The 24,723-nt window shown below is 52.0% G+C and overlaps 1 protein-coding gene across 1 annotated transcript in view; it reads right to left on the minus strand.

Annotated features, from left to right (window-relative positions):
• Positions 1–879: 879 nt before the first annotated feature.
• The window catches only part of SLC6A9 (solute carrier family 6 member 9), a 29,124-nt gene continuing 5,280 nt past the window's right edge, over positions 880–24,723 (minus strand). Inside the window, 15 exon segments of the mRNA XM_007953072.2 lie at positions 880–1,074; positions 1,182–1,352; positions 5,647–5,747; positions 5,828–5,927; positions 6,036–6,170; positions 6,251–6,488; positions 7,754–7,857; positions 7,952–8,086; positions 8,254–8,386; positions 15,272–15,542; positions 15,954–16,085; positions 16,737–16,893; positions 23,574–23,640; positions 23,642–23,682; positions 23,684–23,712. Of these exon segments, the coding sequence (XP_007951263.2) occupies positions 880–1,074; positions 1,182–1,352; positions 5,647–5,747; positions 5,828–5,927; positions 6,036–6,170; positions 6,251–6,488; positions 7,754–7,857; positions 7,952–8,086; positions 8,254–8,386; positions 15,272–15,542; positions 15,954–16,085; positions 16,737–16,893; positions 23,574–23,640; positions 23,642–23,682; positions 23,684–23,712 (2,009 nt within the window).

Below are 24,723 nucleotides of genomic sequence, written 5' to 3' on the forward strand. Positions count from 1 at the left end.
GGAAGGAGCTCTGGCTCCATGAAGGGGGTTGGGACACGCGGGCTGGGGCCATTTGGCACGTGAACAGGGCAGCACAGTTTGAGAAGACCGGGCCTTTAGACTGGGAGAGGGACGGCAAGGAGGGTCGTGCAGGGTCCCCTTCCCTAGGGCTCTGGGCTCAAGCTTCCTGCTGGGCAGCCCCCCACCCTGGTCCCCAGAAACAAGTGCTTTGGGCAGGCTGCTGGGTCTCAGGCCTCTATTGGCTGGGCCTGACAGCCAGGGCTGGAATGAGAGGCAGAGACTGGAGCAGCCAAGTGAGGTGCAGGCAGGCCTGGAAGACAGATTGGGCCCTGGGCTGGGGTCAAGGGGTGGCAAACCACAGATAATACAATGTTGACAAAAATAAGTACACAGACAAACAGGCCTGGGCGGCACAGCCTGACAAGTAACACTGCACAGCCCCCAGCCCCTCACCCATTCCCTTCAGAAAGATCCAAATTTGCCTGGGCAGAGGCTCAGGTTGGCTCTGAGGGCAGGAATACTGGTCAGAAGACTGGAGGCCCACGGAGAGGGGTAGTTGGGGGGCCCACCAGAACCTCAGCTCAGGGTAGAGTGTGCGGGGCCTCTGGGAACCTGGCCTGAGACCCCTCCAAAGTGCTTTGGGCTCCCCAGCACCCTTCTGGTCATCCCCCCACCCCCACTGCCATCTTGGCATCCGAAGGACCTGTAAACACTGGGGACACGAGCACAAGTGGCCACACTAGCAATAGTGGCCAAGGTGACAGCAGCCGCCCTGGCCAGGGTGTGGCAGGGGCAGGTGGGTAACACCTGTCTCCTGCCCGCCCAGTCTCTGTGGTGGGAGCACGGGGTGGGGGTGGGGCACGCCCCCAGCAGCTGTGCTCATATCCGGGAGTCCTGGAGGCGACTGGAGCCATTGCTGCCCACGATGGGGATCTGGGCCTTATCTGGGTGCAGTGGTTGGACCTCAAGCCCGTCTTCAGGGGAAGGGGCTATGGTGGGGGCATAGCGCCCAGTCCGGTGCTCCATGAGGGCAGGGCCCCAGTCTCTGCTTGGCTTTGTGGCATTTTTCAAACGCTGCTTGAGAGGCAGGTAGATGGAGGGGACCAAGCCAGTTAGAAGGGAACTCTTAACCCCGTCCACCATCTGCCCTCCCACCATCTCCCACCTGTCCCACCCTTCACCTGGAGGAGGGTCTCCCCATCTGTGCGGCAGAGCTGGAACAGGGCATAGAGTGGGATGCAGATGACAGAGGACAGAGCCATGAGGAAGCCGATGGCCACAGCCCAGCCTGGATACTGGTAATGGTTGTAGGTGATTGGTCGGTACTGGATCACCGTGAAGATGAGAATGAACTGCAAGGGTAAGATGGGAGGAGGTGAGTCCCACCCAGGTCTCAGGCTATCCCTCTTGTCAGTGGTGCCCCACCACCCACCTCCCCTACTTTCCAGTTTCACAGACTAGAAAGAGGCAGTTTTGTTAGGACAAGGGTGGAAGGAAGAAGCAGGCATAATCAGGGGTCCAGGGCTTGGCAGGCAGGTCGGCACTGTGGAAGGGGACAGAGGGTTGTGTTGACCATAGTAGTAGAACAGCCCAGGAACAATCAAGCTGCTGTCAACTTTGTAAGTCAACCAGTTCTACTCAAAGATTTCAGCTACACCCAGTATTTCTCACCCTCTTGTCATTTATTCTCCCTCTGTCAAATTACATAAATGCCACCTCCTTCAAGAAGCCTCTCTGGATTTCCCCCTTCTCCCTCCTTTGAAAGGCCTCTCAATGGCATTTTCCATCTGCTTCCCTTAGAATTGCTTTGTTTAATGTTTCCTGTATTTCCCATAAGGAGCTCTGGTGGAGTAGTGGTTAAGGCATTCGGCTGTTAACCAGAAGGTTGGCAGTTTGAACCCACCAGCAGCTCCAGTCTACTTCTGTAAAGATTTACAGCCTTGGAAATCCTATGAGTCAGTTCTCTGTTCTGTGGGGTCACTATGAGTTGGAATCAACTTGATGGCAGTGAGTTTGGCTTTTTTTTTTTTTTTTTTTGAGGTTTCCGGTGAAGTCTCTGGGTGGTATACATTGTTAATGTGCTCAGCTGCTAACCAAGAAGCTGGAAGCTGGAGGTGCCTCAGAAGAAAGGGCTAGCAATCTACTGGAAAATCAGCCACTGAATGCCCCGTGGAACACAGTTCTCTCTCACACATGGGATCGCCGTGAGCTGGAATCAACGGCAACTGGGGAGAAAAAAAGGTTCCCACAGACTGGGAGCACCTGGGAAAGCATCAGCTCGGGGTCTCCGTGGCCCAGTACAGTGCCGGCACAGTCTCATTTATTAATTTGAACTGCAGAGTGAGGGTGAGGGTGAGGCTTTGACTGCTGTGGGTGTGGAAAGAATGACAATCTAGGAAGTTTGAGAAGCTAGAAATGGTGTCAGGCTGCGGCTGCACTAGGGAGCCGCTGTGGAGAGAGATGAGCGACATGGGAAGAAATAAAGCCTGCAGCTGTAGCAACAGGCGCTAAAGGAAGCAGCACATAGGCCACCCAGAGGGTCTGGGGGAGCCTGAAGGGGTATCCTCCTGAGTCCTCCCCTGCATCCTGAAGCTCAGTGAGTTCTAGAAGACCAGACCAAATTCAACTCAGGGGATCTCTCCTGGGACGCTGCACATAGTGGGAGCTCTGAATATGTTTTCTGAATGTAATATCCTGATTTAGGTGTGCACAAATCCCTTTTCCCCTTAGTTGAGCTGACAGAAGGATGGAGTTTGTAAAAAAGAGCTTTTCAGAAATATACAGTGAAGCCCCCAAAGAAAATACAACAGCCCAGAAACACATGTCCACAGATCCTAGAGCCCACAACTTACTACCTCCATCCTGGCTGACTGGACACGGGGTGTTCCATGCTTTGCTGCATTCTCTCAGCCAGGACCTGACTCAGTCTCATGACCCTTCTTGTGCCTAGCTCCTCGCCTGCCTCCTGCCCTGCCTTGGCAGGGTCCCCAGGCCTCTCCCCGTGGCTGCAGCCCACTCTTGAGTGTGGTAGCCAAGATCTCCTCAGGGCAGGCTCCAGGCCTCAGCCACATGGCCCAGAGGGCTCGGGCACTTGGTGGTGGTGTGGCCTTCCACTATTTACAGGAAGCTTCTGCTCCTCCCGTTTCAAAGCTGGGCCAGTGGCCAGAGCTGGTGCCTGGGCCAGGCTTGGGGAATATCCCACACCCCATCTGTTGGAGGCCTTAGCCCTCCTGGGGGCCTTTTATTCAGGAACGTGAGCCAAAGCGGAGATTGGTGCTGACCTCCCTGCAGCACAGAGGAGTCAGACATGGCTGGAGCGTGACTCTGGACACTGCTTTCACAGCTGGGCACCTCTGTGCCCAGTCACCCCTGTGACTGTCCCTCAGAAGGGACCCCACCTCTTCTCTGTGGCATGATCATTATGCTATCACCTTCTTCCCCCAAACCCACCTGGCACATAAAGGAGCAGAGTCAGACTGTTTGTAGCCAATGTATCTAGCAGAGCACTGGCACGGTACGCAGGGCCGCATTGGACTACCTGCTTCAAAGTGAGGCTCTACCTCTTAATAGCTCTCTTATTAACTGTGCAACCTTGGGCCAGTTACTTAACATCCCCGTGCCTCCGTTTCTTCATCTGTAAATTGAGGATTATAAGTATAGCTTGGAGAGTTGTATTAAATGGGTTAATATATGAACAGTATACAGAAAGTACTGTAGTCCATAGTGCTCAGTAAGTCTTAGCTGAGTAAGTCAAAATCCACACTTCCTTATAGGTTTGACAGAGGCTGTTTTTACTTATGTATGAGCTCTGGTAGCATAGTGGCTAAGGCACTTGACTGCTAACCAGAAGGCTGGCGGTTCAAACCCACCAGCCACTCCTCGGAAGGAAGGTTGGGCAATCCTACTTCCGTAGTGATACTGCCTCGGAAACCCAAGGAGGGGTCGCTATGAGTCAGGGCTGACTCAACGGCACATAACAACAACAACAACAAATATATTCATGAATGTAGTAGAAGTTACAAGGGACAAAGTTATAAAAACGTCTTAGTCACAACCAAACACCTTGAGGGAATGAATCACTGGATATGGAGGCACAGGACCATAGTTTCAGGGGACACTAAGGTCAATTGGCATAACGTGGTCCATAAAGACAAGGTTCTACATCCTGCTTTGGTGACTAAAGACTGAGGCCTTAAAAGCTGGTGAGCAGCCATCTAAGGTACAACTATTGGTCTCTCCCCGTCCAGAGCAAAGAAGAGTGAAGAAAATCAAAGACACAGGAAACAAGTAGTCCAAAGGACTAATGAGGATGTGAACCCCAGCCTCCACAACGCTGAGACCAGAAGAACTAGATGGTGCCCAGCTACCACTGCTGACTGCTCTGAAAGGGATCACGATAAGAGGTCACAGATAGAGTGGGGAGAAAAAAATGTGGAACTACACTCAAAATCATGAAAAAGACCAGGCTTACAGGTCTGATCAAGACTGGTGGAACTCCTCAGACTGTGGCCATAGACACCTTCAAGCTAGGAACTGAACTTAATCCCCATGACTCAATTGTCAGGCAAAAGACGGGCCTATAAAGTGAACCATAATACCAGGAGAGCATGCACTTACTACAACAATCAAGCATATGAGATCAAGTGGACAGCATTTTCCCAGGGATAGAGCTAGGAAACTAGGAGGAGATGGGAAGGAAAGAGAAAGGGAAAGGGTGGATCCAAGTAGGAAGTGGGAAGAATGCTGTTACAATGTGGGGATTTCAGTAAACATCATAAAACAGAATGTGTATGGATTGTTGAATGGAAAATCAGTTTGCTCTGTAAACTCACCCAAATCATAAAAAAAGGAAAAAAAAATCCACTTCCTTTTATAGTATAAATGCATACTAATACCTGCCCCCAGTTCAGCTCCCTGATAGGAGTTTCCCAAACAAACATGAAATCAAACACGTTGCCATTGAGATTTTGACTCATAGTGACCCCACAGGACTCTATGGGTAGAACTGCTGCATAGGGTTTCTTTACCAAAGCAGACTACCTTATTTTTTTCCTGCAGAATGGCTGGTGGGTTCAAATTGTCACCTTTCAGTTGGCAGCTAGCACTTTTGGTTTTGGGACTTTACCAGATGCTGAATATTTGTGGATGGGGGGAACTCCTCCTCCTCTCCCAGGCCAGCCCACTCTACTGCCTGGAAGGCATAGGAAGTTATCCCTCATCCTGAGCTGCTTCTGGAACATTCAACATTCACACCACAAATCTTGAGCACCTCTTCTGTGAGGGATCTGAGGAACTCAGCAAGGCCCATAGAGGCTGGTGTCAATATAAAAAATGATTGCTGGGGCCCCTCTGGGGACGCCAGGTGGGAACACTAGGGAGAGCCTACGGGAAACTGAATAGAGCCTTACTCAGCTGCTGCCAGCCTGGTTCCACTAACCCGTGGCCAGAACCTGCATGGTTCTAAGTCTTCCACACATTCATCTGACTCTGCCCCACCTCCTTCAGTGGCCAGAGGTGTGGATGCAAAGCCCCCATGGGGAGCTCTGGTCAGAGGAATGGGCTCCTACTGTCCCTTCACTGACTTCCTGGAGAAGGATGCACGGCCCATGGGCAGTAGGAGAAGGGAGGGGCCGCTGAGGGACTTACAAAGATAATAGCTGGTGAGACAAAGCGCCAGCAGATCTGGAAGAAGAGGGGGGGTGGGAATCCCAGCATCATCTGGATGTCCTGGAAGTAGTTCTGGTGCCCTGCAGAGAGGGGAGTCAGTGACAAAGTAGGGAGGCCAGAGGCTGGAGCACAGAGGAGGCCACAGAGATTAGGCACTTACCGTAGATGTACATGATGGACATACACATGATGCAGGAGATGACCACCAAGGAGAAGCTAGCAGCGTAGTTGTCCATCAGCAGCAGCCAGTAGATGCCTGCCTGTGGGCCAGAAGGCAGCTGAGCCAGGGTGCCTGTGTCCGAGGCTCCCCAACTCATTATCCCCTCACCTCCTGGTACCTCCAGGTCAGCCTTTGACTCAGTTCCTACCTGACTGGTGAGGGGGATGCCCAGCAGGAAGCCAGCCAAAGCCACACCCAATGTCACATAGATCTTTTTCTGCAGGATCCACTCATTCCCCACCTCATCCACAATGGCTGTGACCAGTGTCTCTAGGAGGCAGAACTGCAGGATAATGGCCATCAGAGCAGAGACCTGGTCTCAACTCCCTCCCAAGCAGCTGGCCCACGTCCCACACCTCATACCTGAGTGCCCAGCCCCAGTAAGATGAGCATGAAGAAGAAAAGCAAGGACCAGAGCGGGGAGATGGGCAGCAGCGTGAGGGCCTCAGGGTAAGCCACGAAGGCCAGGCCAGGGCCGTGGTCTGCCACGCGGGACACATCTACACCCAGGTGGTTGGCCATGAAACCAAGGATGGAGAAGATGACGAAGCCAGCGTAGACACTGGTGGCACAGTTGGTGATGCTGATGATGACGCTGTCCCTGATGAGGAGAACAGATAGAGTATGGGATACTCAACTTGCTGCCCTCCCCTGATTTGGGCCAAGAGGTGATTTGGAGTCAGGGAAAGTTCTAGAACAAAAGTACCCTCACCCCCTTTTCTGGTGCATGCTGGGCTTTTTTTAAAAATTATTATTTAAATTTAGTACATTTACAATGTTGTGCAACCATCACCACAATCTAGTTCCAGAACTTTTTCATTACCCCAAACAGAAGCCTTGTACCCATTAAGCAGTCACTCCCCATTCTCCCTCCTCCTAGCCTGTGACAGCCACCAATCTACTTTCTGTTTCTGTGGATTTTTCTATTGTGGACATTTCGTACAAGTGGAATCATACAATATACAGCTTCTTTTACTTTGCATAATGCTTTTAAGATTCATCTGTGTTGTAGCATGTCAGTACTTCATTCCTTTTTATGGGTAAGTAATATTCCACTGTATTTCAAGTGAAGTGTCTCATCTATACTTACTAGTGAAGAAACCTAGACTCAGTAAGGCTACCTGATCCATGTAAAGCCACACACCACTGGGAAGTGGTACAGCTAGAATTTAAGCCCAAGTCAGATGGTCTAAAATCCACTCTCTTCCTTCTTTAGGACTGTCTGGTTTACAAACACCTTTCATCCAGCTAGGGCATTTGCCTTCTCATAAGAGCTCAACACAGTTGGAAGAATCATCTCCATTTTCCAAATACGAAAATTGAGGGAGGGAAGGTGATGGGCCTGAGTTAACGAGTTAGCCACGACTGAAGGTCTTACTCCCCACAATCACACCAACAAATACTGATTTAAAAATGGCAGCCAAGGAGGTTATTGAGGTCTATCCTTACCCTACTGGGATGGGAAGGCGAGAGGTACATCTGCCCCTGCGCCCTTCCCAGCCCCACAGCTGTGTCAGTGACCACCTGGAAAGGCGTTCACGGGACTGACAGACACTTGGTCTGCAGCTGCACCAGCTGTCATTTAGGGCCTTTTCAAGTAAGCCTGAGACTCCCGCATCTTCAAAGACCTCTGGGGCACCACTGGCCCCATCCGTCTTCTCTCTCCTGCCAAAGCTTCTCTCACCGTTCTCCAATGAGTCAATCCAGACCCACAGTTCCCAGAACTTCAAAGCAGGAGTGGAAAGAGGAGGGCCCTGGTAGGCCAGGAGGCTGCACTGGAGGCTGGTGGGTCTGGGGGAGCCGCTATCTGGCTGTGGTGAGGGCAGGGAACATGGGCAGCTTCAGGGCTGGCAGGGAGAGCCTTACCGGTAACAGTTGTTGTGGAACTTGTTATAGGAAGCCATGGTGATAAGCCCTCCCCAGGCACAGCCTAGTGAGTAGAAGATCTGGGAGGCAGCATCTCCCCACACCTACAGGGAGGGATGGGCAGCCAGGAGCTGTGGTCAGAGGCTGACACCTTCCTGGCTCCTCCCTGTCCCCTTTTCGGCTTCCTCCACATCCCACCTTAGCCTCCAGGATCTTGTCCCATTGTGGGGTCAGGTAGTACATGATGCCCGTGAAGGCTCCTTCCAAGGTCACACCACGGACGAACAAGATAGTCAGCACCACATAGGGGAATGTGGCCGTGAAGTACACCACCTGGATGCAAGATGGGCACCATTGACTTCTGCTCACATTCGCTCTGAGATCTTTCCCACCCTGGAGGCCACCTCCTTGGCCTCTTCCACACCCCCCTCCCCACAATCCAGACAGGGGAGGCAGGCTCTTTCTCAGGGGCACAGACCCTGTGGGGGAGGGGTACTTGCTTTCCCTGAAGACTTGACCCCTCGGATGAGGCAGAGGAAGACGACCACCCAGGAGACACCAAGGCAGCCAAGGAGGGGCAGGCGCACCTCCCCAAAGTTCCCGATGTCATCTGACAGCTTTAGCACGTAGAGCCTGCAGAGGGGTAGACTGTCATTGAGGGCCAGCCTACCACCCAGTTACAGATTCCTAAGGTCCAGGGCCCAGTCTGGAAGCTCCCTCCTTTCCTAGAATGTTCCGGTAACCAGCTGACATGAGATGGAACTGGCAAGGGGGCCCCAGCTGGCTCAGCCACCTCCGGCTGCTGCAGCCCCTAGGGAGCCTGACACAAGTCTACAGCTCTGCAGCCTCCACAGCCATCCTTAAGGGCCACCCCGTGACCTGGGCCAGCCTTCTCAGCCCCTGGGGTGTGTAGTTCAACCTGTCCCTGCTCAGGCCCACCTCTACTCCCTCGCCTATAATGCCCTCTCCTCCAAGAATCACCTCCTCCAGGAAGCCTACCATGAGCATTTCACCCACACTCAAACCAAAAAACTCACTACCATTGAATTGATTCTGACTGACAGAAACCCCCATTGGGTTTCCAAGGCTGCAAATATTTATAGAAGCAGACGGCCCCATCTTTCTTCCATGGAGCAGCTGGTGTGTTTGAACCACCAACCTTTTGGTTAGCAGGCAAATGCCTTAACCACTACACCACCAGAGCTCCTTCTCACACACACTAGACTCCTCCATCTCCAATGAACAGAAGGAGGCAGAGTGCTGAGTGAAGATCAGAGGCTCTGAAACCCGCAGGCCTAGTCTCGATCCAGAATTTCCCCACTATGTGTGGCTCTAAATGGCACCCTATGTCATGCCAGCTGTGCTTATTCATTAACCTCCTATTTATTGATCACCTACTATGTACCAGGACCTGGGCTAGATGCTGGTCCTGTCCCAGCCCCCAGGGGAGAGGCCCTAGGAAAGGCTGCTGTAATGTGAGAAGGAATGTACATATCCCCTCGTAGGGCCATGCCTAGAGGGCTTCCCAGAACAGGTGAGGCTTGAGCTAATGTTTGAGGAATGGGTAGGAGGTGGATGAAGAGGAATGGGAGGATGTGCTAGGTTAAGGGAACAGCAGACAATGGGGCATGGGACAGCACCACCCAGTCTAGGCACGCCAGGCATATGGCTGGAATGGAGGGTGGCTGAGGCTGGAGGTACCAGATCATAAAAAGCCATGAAGTCAAGGCTGAGAAGTTTGAACTGTATCCTGAGGCAAAGAGGAGCCTCTGAAGGGTTTTCAGCCCAGGGATGACACGATCAGGACTGTGATTTTAGAAGAGAACTCTACTGTTTCTCCTCAGCTTAGAACCCTGCAGTGGTTCCCATTCTATCTCATGGAGAAGCCAAGGCCCGTACAGTGGCTACAAGGTCCCACTGCCCCCTGCCCTGACACCTCTCTGATCTCCTCTCCTCCTACTCTCCCCTTAGCTCACTGCTCCATCTGCACTAGCCTCCTTTTGTTCCTTAAATATGCCAGGGGCCTTTGCACTTGCTGTTCTGTCTGAAGTAGTTGGTTTAATGCTTTGCCATTGCCATCTTGAAATTCCTAATACATTTTGAACAAGAGGCCCTATATTTTCATTGTGCACAAAATATGTAGCAAGTCCTGTCCACATGGCTTCCTCCCTGATTTCCCTCAGGTGTTTACTCAGGTTTCCACTTCTTAGCGGGGCCTTCTCTGGCTACCCTGCTTACAACTGCAGTCCCTCCCCCCACTTTCGGTTCTGCACCCTTACTCCCTTCTCTGCTGTATTCTCCTCCATAGCACCTGTCTCCTCTGACCACACTGCATATTTTACCCACTTATTGTGTTTGTCATCTGTCCTCCACGAGGGGAGAAGTTTCTGTTTTGTTCATTGCTGTATCCTCTAGCACCTAGCACAGTGCTCAGTAAATTTTGCTCAATGAATAAATAAACACTAGTAAATGGACTGGAAGGTGGAAAGGGGATGGGGAGTGGGTGGGAGAGAAGTTTGGTTGTTCAGGCTAGAAGTGATGAGCAAGAGACAATCCGTTGGCCCTCATTTTCCTCATACAGGCTCCCTTCTTTGCCTGCTTATAGCTAGGACCTCTCCGCCTAGCAGCGGTTCATAGGCTGCCCTCTATGTTTAGCTGTTTTTCTATCTTTTTCTAAATCAGTTCCCAAAGCTCATGGCAACATTTGTAATACCCTGTGAAAGAATGTTACTCTGGACCCTATGGAATAATGTCACCGCTCCTGAAATGTGGTGCTTGCTTGGCCAGGCTGCCTGACATTGCACTTGCAAGAGGGCACCTTAGGCTGCCTCCTCTCAGCCTCAGATCTTCTGCGTTTCACGCCATGGCCTCCAGAGGGTGCTTTCCAACACCTCCCTGGCCCTGGCCCAGCACCTGCCATTGGCTGTTCATTCAACAGACTCCAGAGCCAGGCCCTGGCCTGGACCCTCTCCAGGTTCTTATTTCACTGGGGGGACTGACAAAGGGATGGGGGAAGCTCAGGAGCTGTGAGGCCACGAAGCTGAGGCTCCTGGTCCCCTTCAGCAGTGCTTTCCAACTTTTTCTCCTTAATGGCACATTCAGAGAAAAGTATCTGTTATTCTGTTGGGATAGACAGACAAGACCACTCACAGCTGAAGGCTACTGGGATGGGGGCTCTGGGATGCCCAGGCCCCACCCTACTGGGCACACTTATTCGGAGGAGCATGTTAGTGTTGGGAAGCTCTGCCCTCCAGAATAACCAAAGGGTCTCCTACTGCTGCTACTCAGAGTCGCTTTACCTCAAGTACCAGCACTCAGTGTAAAGAAAGCATTTCTTTCTCAAAGGACCATGTGTGTGGTTTTACTCCGTCTGATGATACATGTTAAACTGGTAGCATTTTATATGTATACATATATGAGCTCTGGTGGCATAGTGCCTAAGGCATTTGACTGCTAACCAGAAGGGAGGTGGTTCCAACCCACGAGCCACTCGTTGGAAGGAAGATTGGGCAATCTACTTCCATAGTGATACTGCCTCAGAAAACCAAGGAGGGGTCGCTATGAGTCAGATTCAACTCGATGGCAGTAAGTTTATCTATCTATCTATAAAAGCTCTGGTGGCATAGTGCTGCCCAAGGCATCTGACTGCTAACGAGAAGGCTGGCAGTTCAAACCCACCAACCACTCCTCAGAAGGAAGGTTGGGCAACCTACTTCCGTAGTGATACCGTCTTGGAAACCCAAGGAGGGGTCACTATGAGTCAGATCCGACTCAACAGCAGTGAGTTTGGTTTTGGTTTATATATATATTTATTATGTATATATTTATTGCAAGAGTACAGCATTATCATACCAGGGATTAAGTAATCTGGTAGGCTAGCCTAGGAACCAAATAATGAATTTTGCCTTTATTTTTATGGATACATTTACTTTTGTTTTGTTTTGTTTTTCAGATCAAACAATCAACCTTTGAGAACTCAACATATTTATAAGTTGGCTTAATGCATGACATCTCCAAAATTATTTTATTTTTTATTTCTTCATATAGATACTTCTTATTTTCCCAAACAGATGGTAAACGCCTTGAGGACAGACCATCTATTCTACTTGCTGGCATCTCCAGTAGTGCTGTCATCATACTTACCACGAGTGCTCTTAGTGATTGATGTTGCATTATCTCATTCAATCTTAGAAGAGCCCAGTGAGACAGGTATTGTAAACTCCTCCATTTAACAAATGGTACAGACTCCAGAGACTTAGAGAGGCCTGGTGACTTCCTAAGGCCCGATGGCTGGTAAGTGAGTGACAGACCCAGGAATTGAGTGAGGTCTTTGTGACAACAGAGTTGCCCATGTGTTTAACCACCATGGAGACACTGGGGGTGCGTACGCTGGGATCTGTGTCCCACTGGGTGGTGGGTGCTGGGCTGGCACCACAAGGGTTATGGAGGTGAGAATGACACAGTTATGAGTTTAAGGTCTAGTATCAGGAATAAGACCAGAACACAAGATGACTACAAAATGAGATTGGGGGGGGGGGCGGTGAAGGAGAGGAAGGGAGAAGACTGTGGGTTAGAAAGGCAAGGAAGAGGCAGACATTGGCTCAGAAATTTGCCTTTTGAGCTCCTCTTGCTTTTGACAATTCACACAATATTTCTTCTGAATTGCTTCCTTTGTTTGTAAAATAGGACTATTTTATAATACCTGCACAAGCTACCTAATAGGGTTAGTGTCAGGAGCCCAAATGAGATTATGCTGTTTTTCAAAGGAGCATTGCAGAGCATGGACCAGGAATACCTGCAGAGTATCACAGGTTTAATTCACAACAAACAACCCAGGCAAAGTGGGAAAAACTTGGGCTTAGAGCCAGATAGCTTCAGGTACATCCATATCATAGGCCAGCTATTGCTGGCCAGTACCTTAACCTCTCTGAGCGTCAGCCTTTGAATCTGAGAACTAGAGATAATAATGTCTACTGAGATAATATGGCTGGCACAGTAGGTGCCCACGAAATGGGAGTACTCTCTCCCTTCCCTTCCGTGCTAAAGCCAGTTTAGGCTGTGGTCTTAAGGGTCATTTTCCCAGGCTTTCCAGGAGGGGGCAGCAGGGAGCCATTCTGCCTGGGAAACCAGGCAACAGCCAGTTGGGCAGGCCTGGTTCCAGCTACCGCTGTGTAGAGTTTAACTGGCCACACCTTTTAAGGCCTTTTCCCCTCCAAAACCCAACTTAGGTGAGCAAGTTGGTTCCCAACAGGCTGTGTAGTCTCTACCCACAAGTAACAAGAACTAGTCCAACCTCTCCACATAGAAAAACTGAATGGGCCCTACGTGGCAGACTGCTCCATTTCAATTGGCAGGTGTCCAAGCTCTGACCCTGAGTCCTTTCCTGGCCACCCCACCTCCAGAAGTCACCGGGGCCTGCCCCTCTGGCTGCACATGGGACTTGGTTGTTCTGGGTTGACTTTATGGTGCCCTGGTTTCACTGGATAAAATCATTTGAGATCTTTGCCCATAGGGCTGGGAATCCTATGGCAGACAGCCCCTGGCACAAAGGCTGCTAGAATATCTTGGGGTTGTGGGCAGGGCGCTTGCTCTGGGAGCTTCTGGGAAGGTTCATCCAGGTCTAGGTCAAGTTGCCCATTCCACATCATGCCTCAGATGTAGTAACATACCTAACAGGGCCATTATTTGCTTAGTTCTCCCATTTGATGTAAGCTTCATGAAGGCAGTGTCTGTGTGTGTCTTACTCCCTGCTGTCTCTGCTCTGAGTACAATGTCTGGTACCTAGAAAGGATCCGTCCAGTGACTGAGTGACTGGGCCTGCTTAGAGCTGACTAATTATGCCTGTCTTTTCCCTGTGAGACACCAGCTGTTTTATCTACATGGTGAGCCCCAAGACTAGTGACCATGTCTTACCTATCTTTGAATGTCTGTAGCTCAATACAGAAGTTGGTACAGGGAGGTTGGGCCCTTTGGGGTTTAGGCTCTCAGAGCTGAGCCTGGAGGATATCAACTTGCTATGACTTGTGGCAAAGAACCCTGGTGGCACAATGGTTAAGAGTTCAGCTTCTAACCAAAAGGTTGGTGGTTCAAACCTACCCAGTAGCTCCATAGGATAAACAAAACAAACCAACTAAACCCATTGTCAGCAAACTGATTCCAACTCACAGTGACCTTATAGGACAGAGAACTGCCCCATAGGATTTCCAAGGCTGTAATATTTATGGAAGCAGACTGCCACATCTTTCTCCTGTCGAGTGGCTGGTGGGTTCAAATCACCAAATTTTCTGCAGCCAAGCACTTTAACCACTGTGCCATCAGGGCCCCTATGGGGCGATTCTACTGTCACATGGTGTCACTGAGTTGAAATCAACTCAATAGCATCTAATAACAACATGACTTGTGGAACTTGTATATCTCACCAATGGGTCTCCATCACATAGTGGAGTCTAAGCCTGTAGTCTTAGCCTGGCTTTGGAAGCCCTGCATCATGTGGTTCTTGCTGGCTTCTTCTGCCTTATTTTTCAGTGTCCCACCTATTCCCAACCTCAGTTCCTACTGAGTTTTCTACCTTCTAGTTTGCTACCTTCTGGCATCTGCTCACCTGTTCATATTGCTTCCAAACCCCTCGACAACCTCCCTCTTTCCTTTAGGAAGCTTTCCTCCTCTTGGCCACCTCCTCTTACCCTCATCCCCTTACAACTGACCACTACCCCCTTTGTGCTCCCACCTACTCCTGCATATACCTACACTGAAACACCTGTCCCCTAAACTGGGGCCTATCTTCCCACTAGACTGGGAGTTCCTCAGGGTAGGTGATCTAGGTCATTCATACCCACCCCCCAACCACATGAACACACAGGGCTTGAGCAGGGCAATGTCTGCATGTTTTTGGAATGAATGAACAAGGCCTATCCCCTGGCCCCAAAGCCCTGTGTCCATGTCTGGGCCCTACACACAAGCTGCTGTCTGGTTCCCCAACAGGACATGAGGAATTTCCTCTAGGATGTCCTGCTGTCCCCTCACACCCACTCAGTTGGGACAAGGTGTTCTAAAGCACCTCTAGCAACACTTCCCTTCAGCTGCCCAGGACTCTGGTCTCTTTAGCACCACTGAGCACAGGAGGGCCAGGCTATCTGTCCTAAGCACAGCATGATCCCAACACCCCTGGGCCCTTCTGCCCTGAAGCATTAAATCTAAGTTTAATTCCTGTAAGTTCTCTAAGTAGGCAAGTGTCTCCTCCTCCCCAGGATGCCACATCTCTCTCTGCCTGAGTCTCTTTGCAGACTTGTCTGATTTCTGGAGCCCTCCCTCGCCGTTGCTTTGTAAGCACTCACCAATTCAACACTGTCTTCCATTGCTCTTCAGTATGTTAGTCTCTTCTAAACCAGGCTGTAAACTCCTCATACTTCTGCACCCACCTCTACCCCCTCCATGCCCAGTGGAGGGCAGTCTGCTGATGGCTGCCTGATGTGGAGACATAGGGCTGAGTCCTCTCCCTCTATCCCATGAGTGCCTCACCTCCAGTACTCCTCACTTGGGCTGGTCCTCTGGAAGGTGTGGTTGAGCAGGTGGGAGAGGTTGCTGGTCTGGGTAGCAGGCCAGGAGCCATTGGTGAGGTTGGTGGCATCTAGCACACCAGCACAGTCAGGTGTGTTCCAGGGGTTATTGCAGTAGGCCCAGGGCAGCACATGCATCATGGATGAGAAGAAGTAGTAGAAGGCGATGCAGATGACCACGTTGTAGTAGATGCCGATGTACGTGGACACCACCATCATGCCGTAGCCCACACCTAGGGGAGAGGAGGAGTACCTGTCAGGGCACTGTGGAGGATGGGCACAAGACGGGGCAGCTTCACACATCTGGCTGGAAGGAGGTGAGGTTAACAATTTCTAAGGACCCAAGAAGCAGGCTTTGATGAAGGACCATGGAAGGGATAGGTCACGGCCTTGGCAGGGACAAGCTGAGGGACCAAGGGGTTTTGTGTGTACATGTGGTGGGAGGAGAGGGTGGAGGCCAAGTAAACACAGATCTCAGCATGTATCCATGGCCTTGGCCATTGATGTAGGGCTTGGGGTCAGCACCAGGGCTCCACAGGGGTTGGTAGTGTTTGTTCAGATGGGTGGGTCAGCAAGGCCCTTAGAGGCATGTGTGTGCGCGTGTGTGTACGTGTGTGTGAGCGAGTGCTCTGCCTAGGCCTCACCTTTGAACATAGGGCTGATCCTCCAGACCCCAAGGCAGCCCTGGCTTGCAAACTGGCCGAAGGAGAGCTCCATGAAGAAGAGAGGGATCCCGCAGAATATCAGCATGATGAAGTAGGGGAACATGAAGGCACCTGGGAGGCAGGGAGAGGTCTGGTTCAGGGTGGGTTTGGGAATTCCTACCCTGGGCTTCCTGCTCAGAACCTAACAACAAAACCTCCACTACTGGGTAGGCCCCAAGGGAGTATGTGCAAGGCATTGAGCAGGAGCCCGGGTCCCAGGCACACTACCCCTGGCCGGTCTTTGAACTTGACTTGAGAGAGGCTCCCAGGAAGTCTGCTCTGAGCAGAACCCAGACTCACTCTCTCTCAACTTTTAGAAAGGAGTTACCCTGTTTGAGTGAGACTTGATGGTTTAACCAAGCAAATTCACAAGCACAAGTTGCTGGGGTCCTCAAATAGTCCAGAATAATTTATAGAATTGTTGAAACATGGGGAGATATAAAAGGGAACCCCAGAAGGGAGTGCTTTTCTCCACTTTTTCTCTTCTCAAGGGAGCAGGCTGGCAGAGCCAGGCCCAAACAGTAGACTGCCAGAGGCTGGGGCAGTTTGTGTTTTAGGTACCTAAAACAAAGGGTGCCTAAGCCAAGGATGAGGGCAAAGGAAATCAGGGCCAGAGGTCAGGTTCTGTCTGCAGTGGAGTCTGTGCTAGGGAGAGGGCACTCCAGGTCTTGGTGGGTGGGCTCTACCCAAGTGGGTGGTCCTTGCCCTGTGCCCATTGGGTACCTCCCCCGTTGCGGTAGCAGAGGTATGGGAAGCGCCAGACATTGCCCAGGCCCACGGCATAGCCCACGCTCGTCAGTACAAACTCGATCTGGTTGCCCCAGTTGCCCCGTTTCAGGTTCTGGTCCCTCTTGGTGGCCTCGCCGGGCACAGCACCATTCTGTGGGGACAGGAGAAAAGCTACCATCAGGATGGCATTAATGCTCCTATGCCTGACCATCTGGGCCACCCCCAATGGGGGCACTGTGGACCCTCAGAGCCTCCACCCCATCTCTGGGCTTCCCTTCTGCTGGCAGGAGTTGCAGCCAGCCCTGGCAGAGGAGGGCAGTGGGAAGAGAGGCTGCCAGAGGGTGCCAAGTGGGGCCTCCCTCACCAGCCCCCTAGCCCACTGTGCCAGGTGCACCAGCCCCACCTGAGGAGCTGCTGCCAACCTCTGAGAGGGGGGGACACTGAGGAGGGAGCTAGAGCCCAGAGTGCCCCAGCTCCAGCCCCTCTGAGCTTCTCCTTTGCCCTCTCGGTAAGGATCTGGGAGCAGCTGAGCCTCATACCAAGCAGCCAAGTCAGGCTGGGCACAAAGGGGCCTGTGTCCAGACAGCCCCCCCACTGTCGCCTACCACATCACCAGGCTGAGCACGCTGCCCGTGGGCAGGCGGATGTGGGGGTGGGATGCTAGGCCCCTCCCCCAGCCTAAGGCTCCTTCCTGGAGGTCTGGGGGCACAGGGTTGGTTGGGCTGTAGAAGGAAGGAAGGAGAGCCACTGAGCTGGGCCACACCTGGGGAGGGCACTCTGGGCTGACAGGGGGCCTGGGGTTGGTTGACCTGGGCCTTGACTAAGTGTGCTAGGCCATGACCTGGGGAAGAGACCAGAGCTGGAGATACCATGTCAGACCTTGAGGACTCACCACTAAGGGAAACACCTTGGAAAAGGGTGGCAGGGAGAAAGGTCCCTCTGAGCTCCATGGTTGGGGGGTGCTGGTGAGGAGATTTACTCCAATGGAAGGATGCTGAGCCTGCTGGTAGGGGAGTGGCTTGTGGACCTCCACCCCACAACTGGAATGGACTCTGCAAGTCCCTCGGAAGGTATGAATGTGCCTCTTCCCCTTGACATACCCCTCCTCCTTCCCATGGAAATCAAGTACCCTGAGCCAGAGCCTGAGGGGTCAAGGGGGCCTGACTAAGGAGACACAGGGACCCTGAGAGTCACCAACAGAGAAACACAGATAGTCCTTGAATCACAGAGACAGCTTCTCAGAGAGGGACTACTCCCCTGAGAAAAACAGAATGTAGTCTCTGAAGGATACCGAGCTGCACATGGGGCCTGATGGTCTCTGAGCGACAACGATGAAATGACATAGACCCTCAGTTTGAAAGAGACATATTCAAGGACAACAAGCCACCAGCCGATAAGCAAGGCAGCCTAGTGCTTTGAAATGCTTTAGACCTTGACACTGACAAACACAGAGGGCCCCAGTACCTTCTAGAAAGGTTCATTTGGGAAGCAGACACAAGAGTCTCAGCCTGGTGGAGGCCCCAGCCCTGTCCCCCACAGTGGCACATTTTGGCCCCTATGGGTTTGCACAGGCTGGGCATAACAGTGCAGACACCCTTATGGGGCAAACTTCCTGTACACCCAATTCAGCACTGCCCCTGAGCAAATGCAGACTCACACCCTTCCGGGAGGTTTGGGAGTACAGCTCCAGGAATGCTGGGGTTTCCTGCAAGGAGTACCCAGAGCAGAATGGCAAGCTGAAGCACCCTGTGACAGCAGAGATTCATTGACACCTACTATGTGCCCAGCTCTGCACCAGACACTGAGTATGCAGCAATGAATGAACAAAAGAGATAGTCTTGACCCACTCTGAGCTCAAAGTCAAGTGGGAGAGCAACCATTGGTGAAACACAAAAACACATCATTTTTATAGGCAACTTCAGTGTGATCACACGGGACTGCTCAAAGTCACAGGAGTATAGAGGGAGGACAAGGGGAGTGGGTGTGGGCAGAGTGAGGTCAAGGAAAGGTGAAGGGCCTTAAAGGCATGAGCAGACTTGGCTCCGGGAGAAGGGCTCTCAGCCGAGGTGCCTCTGTGATGTGCTCCTACAGCTCTCTGCCTGGCATCTCCCTGACTCCTAGGACCTCCTTTGGGACAGGTACAGCGATACTGCAGGGTCGGGGCCATGTTTTCAGAGTGGCATGGCCTGCTTGGGGTTGTTTATCTGATCCCAAACAAATCCCAGCCTAACAGAGCTCCTACGGGTTGACCAAGGAGCCATGATAGCACAGTGGTTAAAGCGCTCAGCCACGAATCAGAAGGTTGGCAGTTTGAACCCACCAGCTGCTCCACAGAAGAAAGATGTGGCAGTCTTCTTGCATAAAGATTAGTCTAGGGAACTTTATAGGGCAGTTTTACTCTGTCCTAAAGGGTTGCTATGAGTTGAAATGGATTTGACAGGAACGGGTTTGGTTTTTGGTTTATATGTTGACTCTACAATAATAGTTTTATTCTGCCCAGGGCTTGTTTACTTAGGGCTACAATGGGGGATTGTGGCAGCCACAGCGGACGTGGGTGGGGTCATAGAGCACTGGTTACAGCTGTAAAAGAGACAACTGGCCGTCCAGGATGGCCCAATCTTCAGGATAAGGCACGACCCCTTGCAGAGCATGAGTTCCCCAGGGCTTAAGCCTTGAGGTCTCTCTCATAGCCCCAGCAAAAGGAAAGACAGAGCCCTCCTTCATGACTGAGGGCAGCAGGACCAGACTCTCCAAGTCCTGTTCCTTCCCTGGCATGGAGGGGGACAGGGAGAGTAGAGGTGCCCCCAACCATGTGCCATAGACTGCTACCTGACAGCCCTCAAGAACAAGCCCACTGCCCCTTTCATGAGCAGCACACCGCTGAACCACAAGCTAACCAATCAGCCATGTGGGCTGGAACACGGGACACAAAAGCCCCTAGGGCAGGGGTCTGGAACCAGGGGCTGAGGACTGGGCTCTGGCAGGAAGTTACTGACAGCACTGGGGGTCTGCTGTGCATAGGAGCTAGAGGTCAGGGAAATGCCACCCTACAAGTGGGGCAAGATGTTGCCGGCAGAAGCAGTGCTCATCTCCTTCCGGCCATGAACCTCAATTCCATGGTACCTTGACTGTGGGAGCTGTGGGTCAGATGCTGCTGTGGAAGCCATGCCTGCCCTACGCCTCTGACTTCAACTCCTGGGTGATCTAGATTCAGTCAGCTGGGCTGAGCTCTCAGGGGAGAGCAGAGCAAGCCTACCTTTCTCCAGAGATAAACTGGAGGGAAGAATCGGAAATTCTCCCCTTTTGCAGGGGTTTTCTGAGAAGTCTTCTATTTCCCTTCTTTGTCCAGCTCTCCTCGGAGCACCCCCCTCCACTTCCTCTGGGGCAACTCAGTCCACCGCTGGCAAGCCTTTTTCAACGCTGCATAGCTTTTTCTTCTCCTCTCATAATCATTCCTATTCCAAGCCTCTTGTTTTCCTGTGGGTGGGAGGCTGTGTCACTGATATTAACTGTCCCTGCAGTGGTCACTGGCTCTGAGGTAGCCATGAAAAAACCCCCTTTGTGCTCACAATTTGACCCAGACTGGCGGCCCGTCTGCCTAACTCGGCTCAGCCCTGAGGACTGGCCATGCTCCAGGCTTCTCCTGCCCATCACCCCACGTTCACTGTCTGCCCCTTGCAGCTCTCCCTCCCTCCCTTGCTCACACCTCAGTGGTGAATTAAACCCTGTTGTTGTTGTTGTTATGTGCCGTCAAGTCAGCCCTGACTCATAGCGACCCCTCCTTGGGTTTCCGAGGCAGTATCACTACGGAAGTAGGATTGCCCAACCTTCCTTCCGAGGAGTGGCTGGTGGGTTTGAACCGCCAGCCATCTGGTTAGCAGGCAAGTGTCTTAGCCACTATGCTACCAGAGCTCCCGAATTAAACCCTAGTAGCATGTTTCCTCTCTGAGTTGGCCTGTCTATACCCTGCCACCCCTCCCAGAAGTTGAGTGGCCACTTCCAGGACAAAGCCACCTCTACCCACCACTGCCAAGGACCCAGTGGGTGGTCTCCAGGACTGGGACTGCCCAGCCCTGCACCCAAGCTCTCCCAGTCTTCACAGAATGGAAGCACTGAAGCCTCCCTTCTGTGATGGGGTAGGTGAGTTGGCTGATCATCTTCCATGACTTCCCCTGCCCCAGACACACACACATAATAAGACTCTCAGATGCCCCCTTAAACCCATCATTGATTAAAGAGATGGATGGTGAGGCAGCAGTCTCCATCCTTGAACACGGACTGTGGTCTTTCTTGGGTTAACCATACCCCTGCCCCTCACTCCTTCCTCACTGGGTGAGCAGCACTGAGCAGTCACTTTATGTAAAGGCTTTACATAGCCCTCTGCTGTGGCCTATTTACTGCTCTGGATTTGTTGTTGTTGTTGTTAGATGCCGAGATCCTGAAATGAAAGTTCTTCAGCTCTGAGAGTAGATCTCCCACTATCCCTCACTGGCAGAACCAGGACCCTGCGCTGGGGATTAAACCCTGGTGTCCTACAGCCCACTCCTCCAGTGACCCTGTAGATAAGCATCCTTATCTAGAAAATCAGGTGACAGCCTAGATAACCTCAGTAGATCTGCTGATAGTCTGTAGTTCTGCCTCCCCTAGACTTTTGCTAGTTTTCACTCTCCCCAGTATTTTCCATTAGTTTCCATTAGCTTTCTAGATTACTTTTCAAAAACAGGTTTTTTTTTTTTTTTTATTATAAAAGTATTATAAGCTTATTGCAAAATTTTTTTTGGACAATACAGAAAAGTATAAAGAAGAACAAAGCTGCAAAGCCCATTCCCAGAGGTACCCACCAGTAACATGATGGTGTACGCTCTCTTTCTTTCAAAGTTTCATAGAGAGAGCCCAGAGTTCTACTCTGGCCAGTGGCTCCCGCCCCTCCTAGATCAGCGCCCACGGGATATTTTTGTGAATTGTAAGCTCCCTCCTCCTGCTCGTGGTGGACACTGAGGATTCCTGGAGCTGCCCTGGCTGGGCTAGCCCCACTGGGATCTAGCAGACTCTTGTTTAGGACTCTCCAGCCCCAGGGTTTGCTCATGGGATGAAGTCTCATCCAAGACAAACTTCTACAGAGGAGAGCGGGCAAGACCCCACATCCCAGACTGCCTGTAAGCCAAATCCAGATCTCTGGCAGCTTTCTCTGAGCCCCAGTGGGGAATTCAGCCAGAACAGCCATTACAGTAAATTGTTGCTGCCTCAGAAGACCCCACCACCTCCCACTTCCCACTCCTTGGTTCTTGTTGCCCCAAGTTCTCTCCTATCAGTCCAGGGACCAGGCTGGCCCTTAGGCAGCACCTGTCCTGCAAAGATAGAAGCTGCAACCCTTCACCTTCATGACACTGAGTGGGGCCAGAAAAACCCAGCCAAAGCTCTGATCTCTGGCCTCAATTATCCAGACATGAGGCAGAGTTAGGGGCTAGAGATTAAGGCATGGGAAAATATATCCTAGGTCCAAGCAACATACAGAGGGAATTAGCACCTCCTGTGCAAACACTTTGCTCTTGACTGCTGACCTAAAGTTCGGTGGTCCAAACCCACCTACCGACACTCTGAAGGCAGGCCTAGCAATCAGCTTCTGTAAAGATTACAGTCAAGAAAACCCTATGGAGCAGTTGTTATCTGTTACACGTGTGTCATCATGAATGAGCATTGACTCTAAGACAATGTTTTTTTTATTTAAATCTCAAGAAGAACCTCAGAGCAACCTCTGGGCACCTCTCAGGACTCCAGGTGCCCACAGGAGCCCAGGCCTTCATACAGCAGGCAAAGAGCAAGAATTTGCCCTTGTTATTTCATCATGGAGCCCTGATTGGCAGACAGTGACTTTCCAATACTCTGCATGGCAGACAGAAGACTGATATTCCCTGGGGATACCAGGCCAGGCCCCTGCGGAAAGTGACGGAGAGATGGGGTGGACCTGCCCATTCCCTCACCTTCAGCCCCTGGAGTTGCTGAGCAGCCTGGGAGACAAGAATCGGTTAGCAGTGGGCTGCCACTTTAGGAAGTGGCTTTGGTTTCTGACCTTAGTAGTCCTGAGGTTTGAAGGCTGTCCCACGTAATGCTTCTCCCAAACCCAACCCACATCTCTTCAAAGTACATTCCTTCTCTTGCCCTCTGAAGGTCAAGTCAGGATGCCCTACTGGGAAGGGGGTGGCTTTTCTGGTCCCCTCACTCTCACTGTGGTCAGCTGCATTGTGCCCTTGTGCCTGATATCCCCGCCCATCTCCAACTTCCAGGGATGAGGGCACCCTAGTTCACACCCCATCAGGCACTTGCCCTGGAGGCTGGTGAACATCCAGTGGGGTCTCTCTCCTCCCCACTCAGACTTTTGCCCTATCCCCTTCCCCCACGCCTCACCCCTGAGTCCATGTACACGTTCTCCTGCTCCCTCACCCACTCTCCCCATAGGAGTAACTGCCGTGGCACAGACAATGAGGCTGTATTGATTAGTACAATTCCTGGGCACCTCCGGCCCGTCTCCCCGGGAGCTAGGACAATGCAGCTTTGATACACAGAGCAGATTCTCAGCAGGTCCTTGGGCTGGGGGAGCCCTCACACCCCCACTCTCCTCCCCCTTGCCCCCCGGCACACAGCTAACTCTTCCTGCACTCGTTTGCACAGTTGCAACTTTCTGGGTCACTTTTGCTGGTGTCTGTCTCACTCTCTGGCTGTGCCTGCCCCTCCCTGGCACAGACCACTCGGCCCCTCTCCCACCTCCAGTCCTAGACTCCATGCCTGCCTGGCACCAGAGAGGGGCCTGCGACCTTCTGGAAGGTGACTGACCTGCTCTGGGGAGGAAGGGGCCATGGGTCCACGGGCCGCAGCCATCCCGGGGTGAGCACTAGGAGCTCGTGTGTCTCCGCCGCTCATTCACACCTCTGCCAGCTCCAGCGCGACACTGACGCATCCCATGCCTCTCCCACTGCCGGACTGGGCATCGTCAATTACTTTCACCTCATCTCCTCCCGAGCTCTGCCTCCCCCCTCCCCTGGCCCTCCCCCTCAGGCTAGTCCCCATGCAGCCCAGCGCTGGTGCACTGGAGCTAGTGAGTGAAGCGTGGGGTTTGTTGTGTTTTGTTCCCAGCAAGTTACTGGAACAAAAAACACACACATACACACTCACAACCACAGAGCAAGGCAGGGCGAGAGCGGGAGAGTGAGAAGGGCGGGTAGATGCCCCTCCCAGAGCGGGCCCCCAGAGCCTGGCTGCTGTCTAAGCCTACAGGCCTGGCACTTAATAGGCTCTTGGTACAGTGATGGAATACTCAAAGAGTGATGGGCACAAGAGATGGTAATGAGGGTAGAAAGACGGAGAGCAGATTCCACAAGTCACTCCAAAGCATCTCAGCACCTCTTAGGGTGGTGTGGACTGGGGGAGGTTGGGCTGTCCTTCTCTCCCCTCAGTTGAGGGCCCTCAACCAACCAGATAGAAAGGAGTCCTCACAGGAGGACATGACTGACCATGCAAGTGGGCTGCACTGTCACCTGTCTGAAGAAAGATGGTATTAGTCAAGAGATGGTAAACACAGAGTGCAGACAAAGGTGGGGGGGGCTACGTAGAATAAGAACCCATGGAGATTTGTACAGCACTGCCCCGAATCTGAAGTGCTAGGGAGTCCCTGAGTAGTACAAATGATTAATGTGCTCAGTTGCTAGCCTAAAGTTTGGCAGTCCAAGCCTACCCCAGAGGTGCCTTGAAAGAAAGGCCTGGAGATCTATTTAGAAAAATCAGCCAATAAAACCTTATGGAGCACAGTTCTACTCTGAAACACATGGGGTTGCCATGAGTTACAATCAAGTCAATAGCAACTGGTCTGGGAGTGTGTGCTGCCTGAACCAGGTACAGTCTAGCAGATGTCCCTACGACTGGAGTGAGCTGTCACTCAGACCCATCTACATCCTTCTTCTCTGAGGCCACACTCACTAGTCCGTCC

The sequence above is a fragment of the Orycteropus afer genome, unplaced genomic scaffold (assembly GCF_000298275.1).
Source record: "Orycteropus afer afer isolate SDZICR_OR568_19922 unplaced genomic scaffold, OryAfe1.0 scaffold00370, whole genome shotgun sequence".
In the NCBI taxonomy this organism is placed as follows: Eukaryota; Metazoa; Chordata; class Mammalia; order Tubulidentata; family Orycteropodidae; genus Orycteropus; species Orycteropus afer.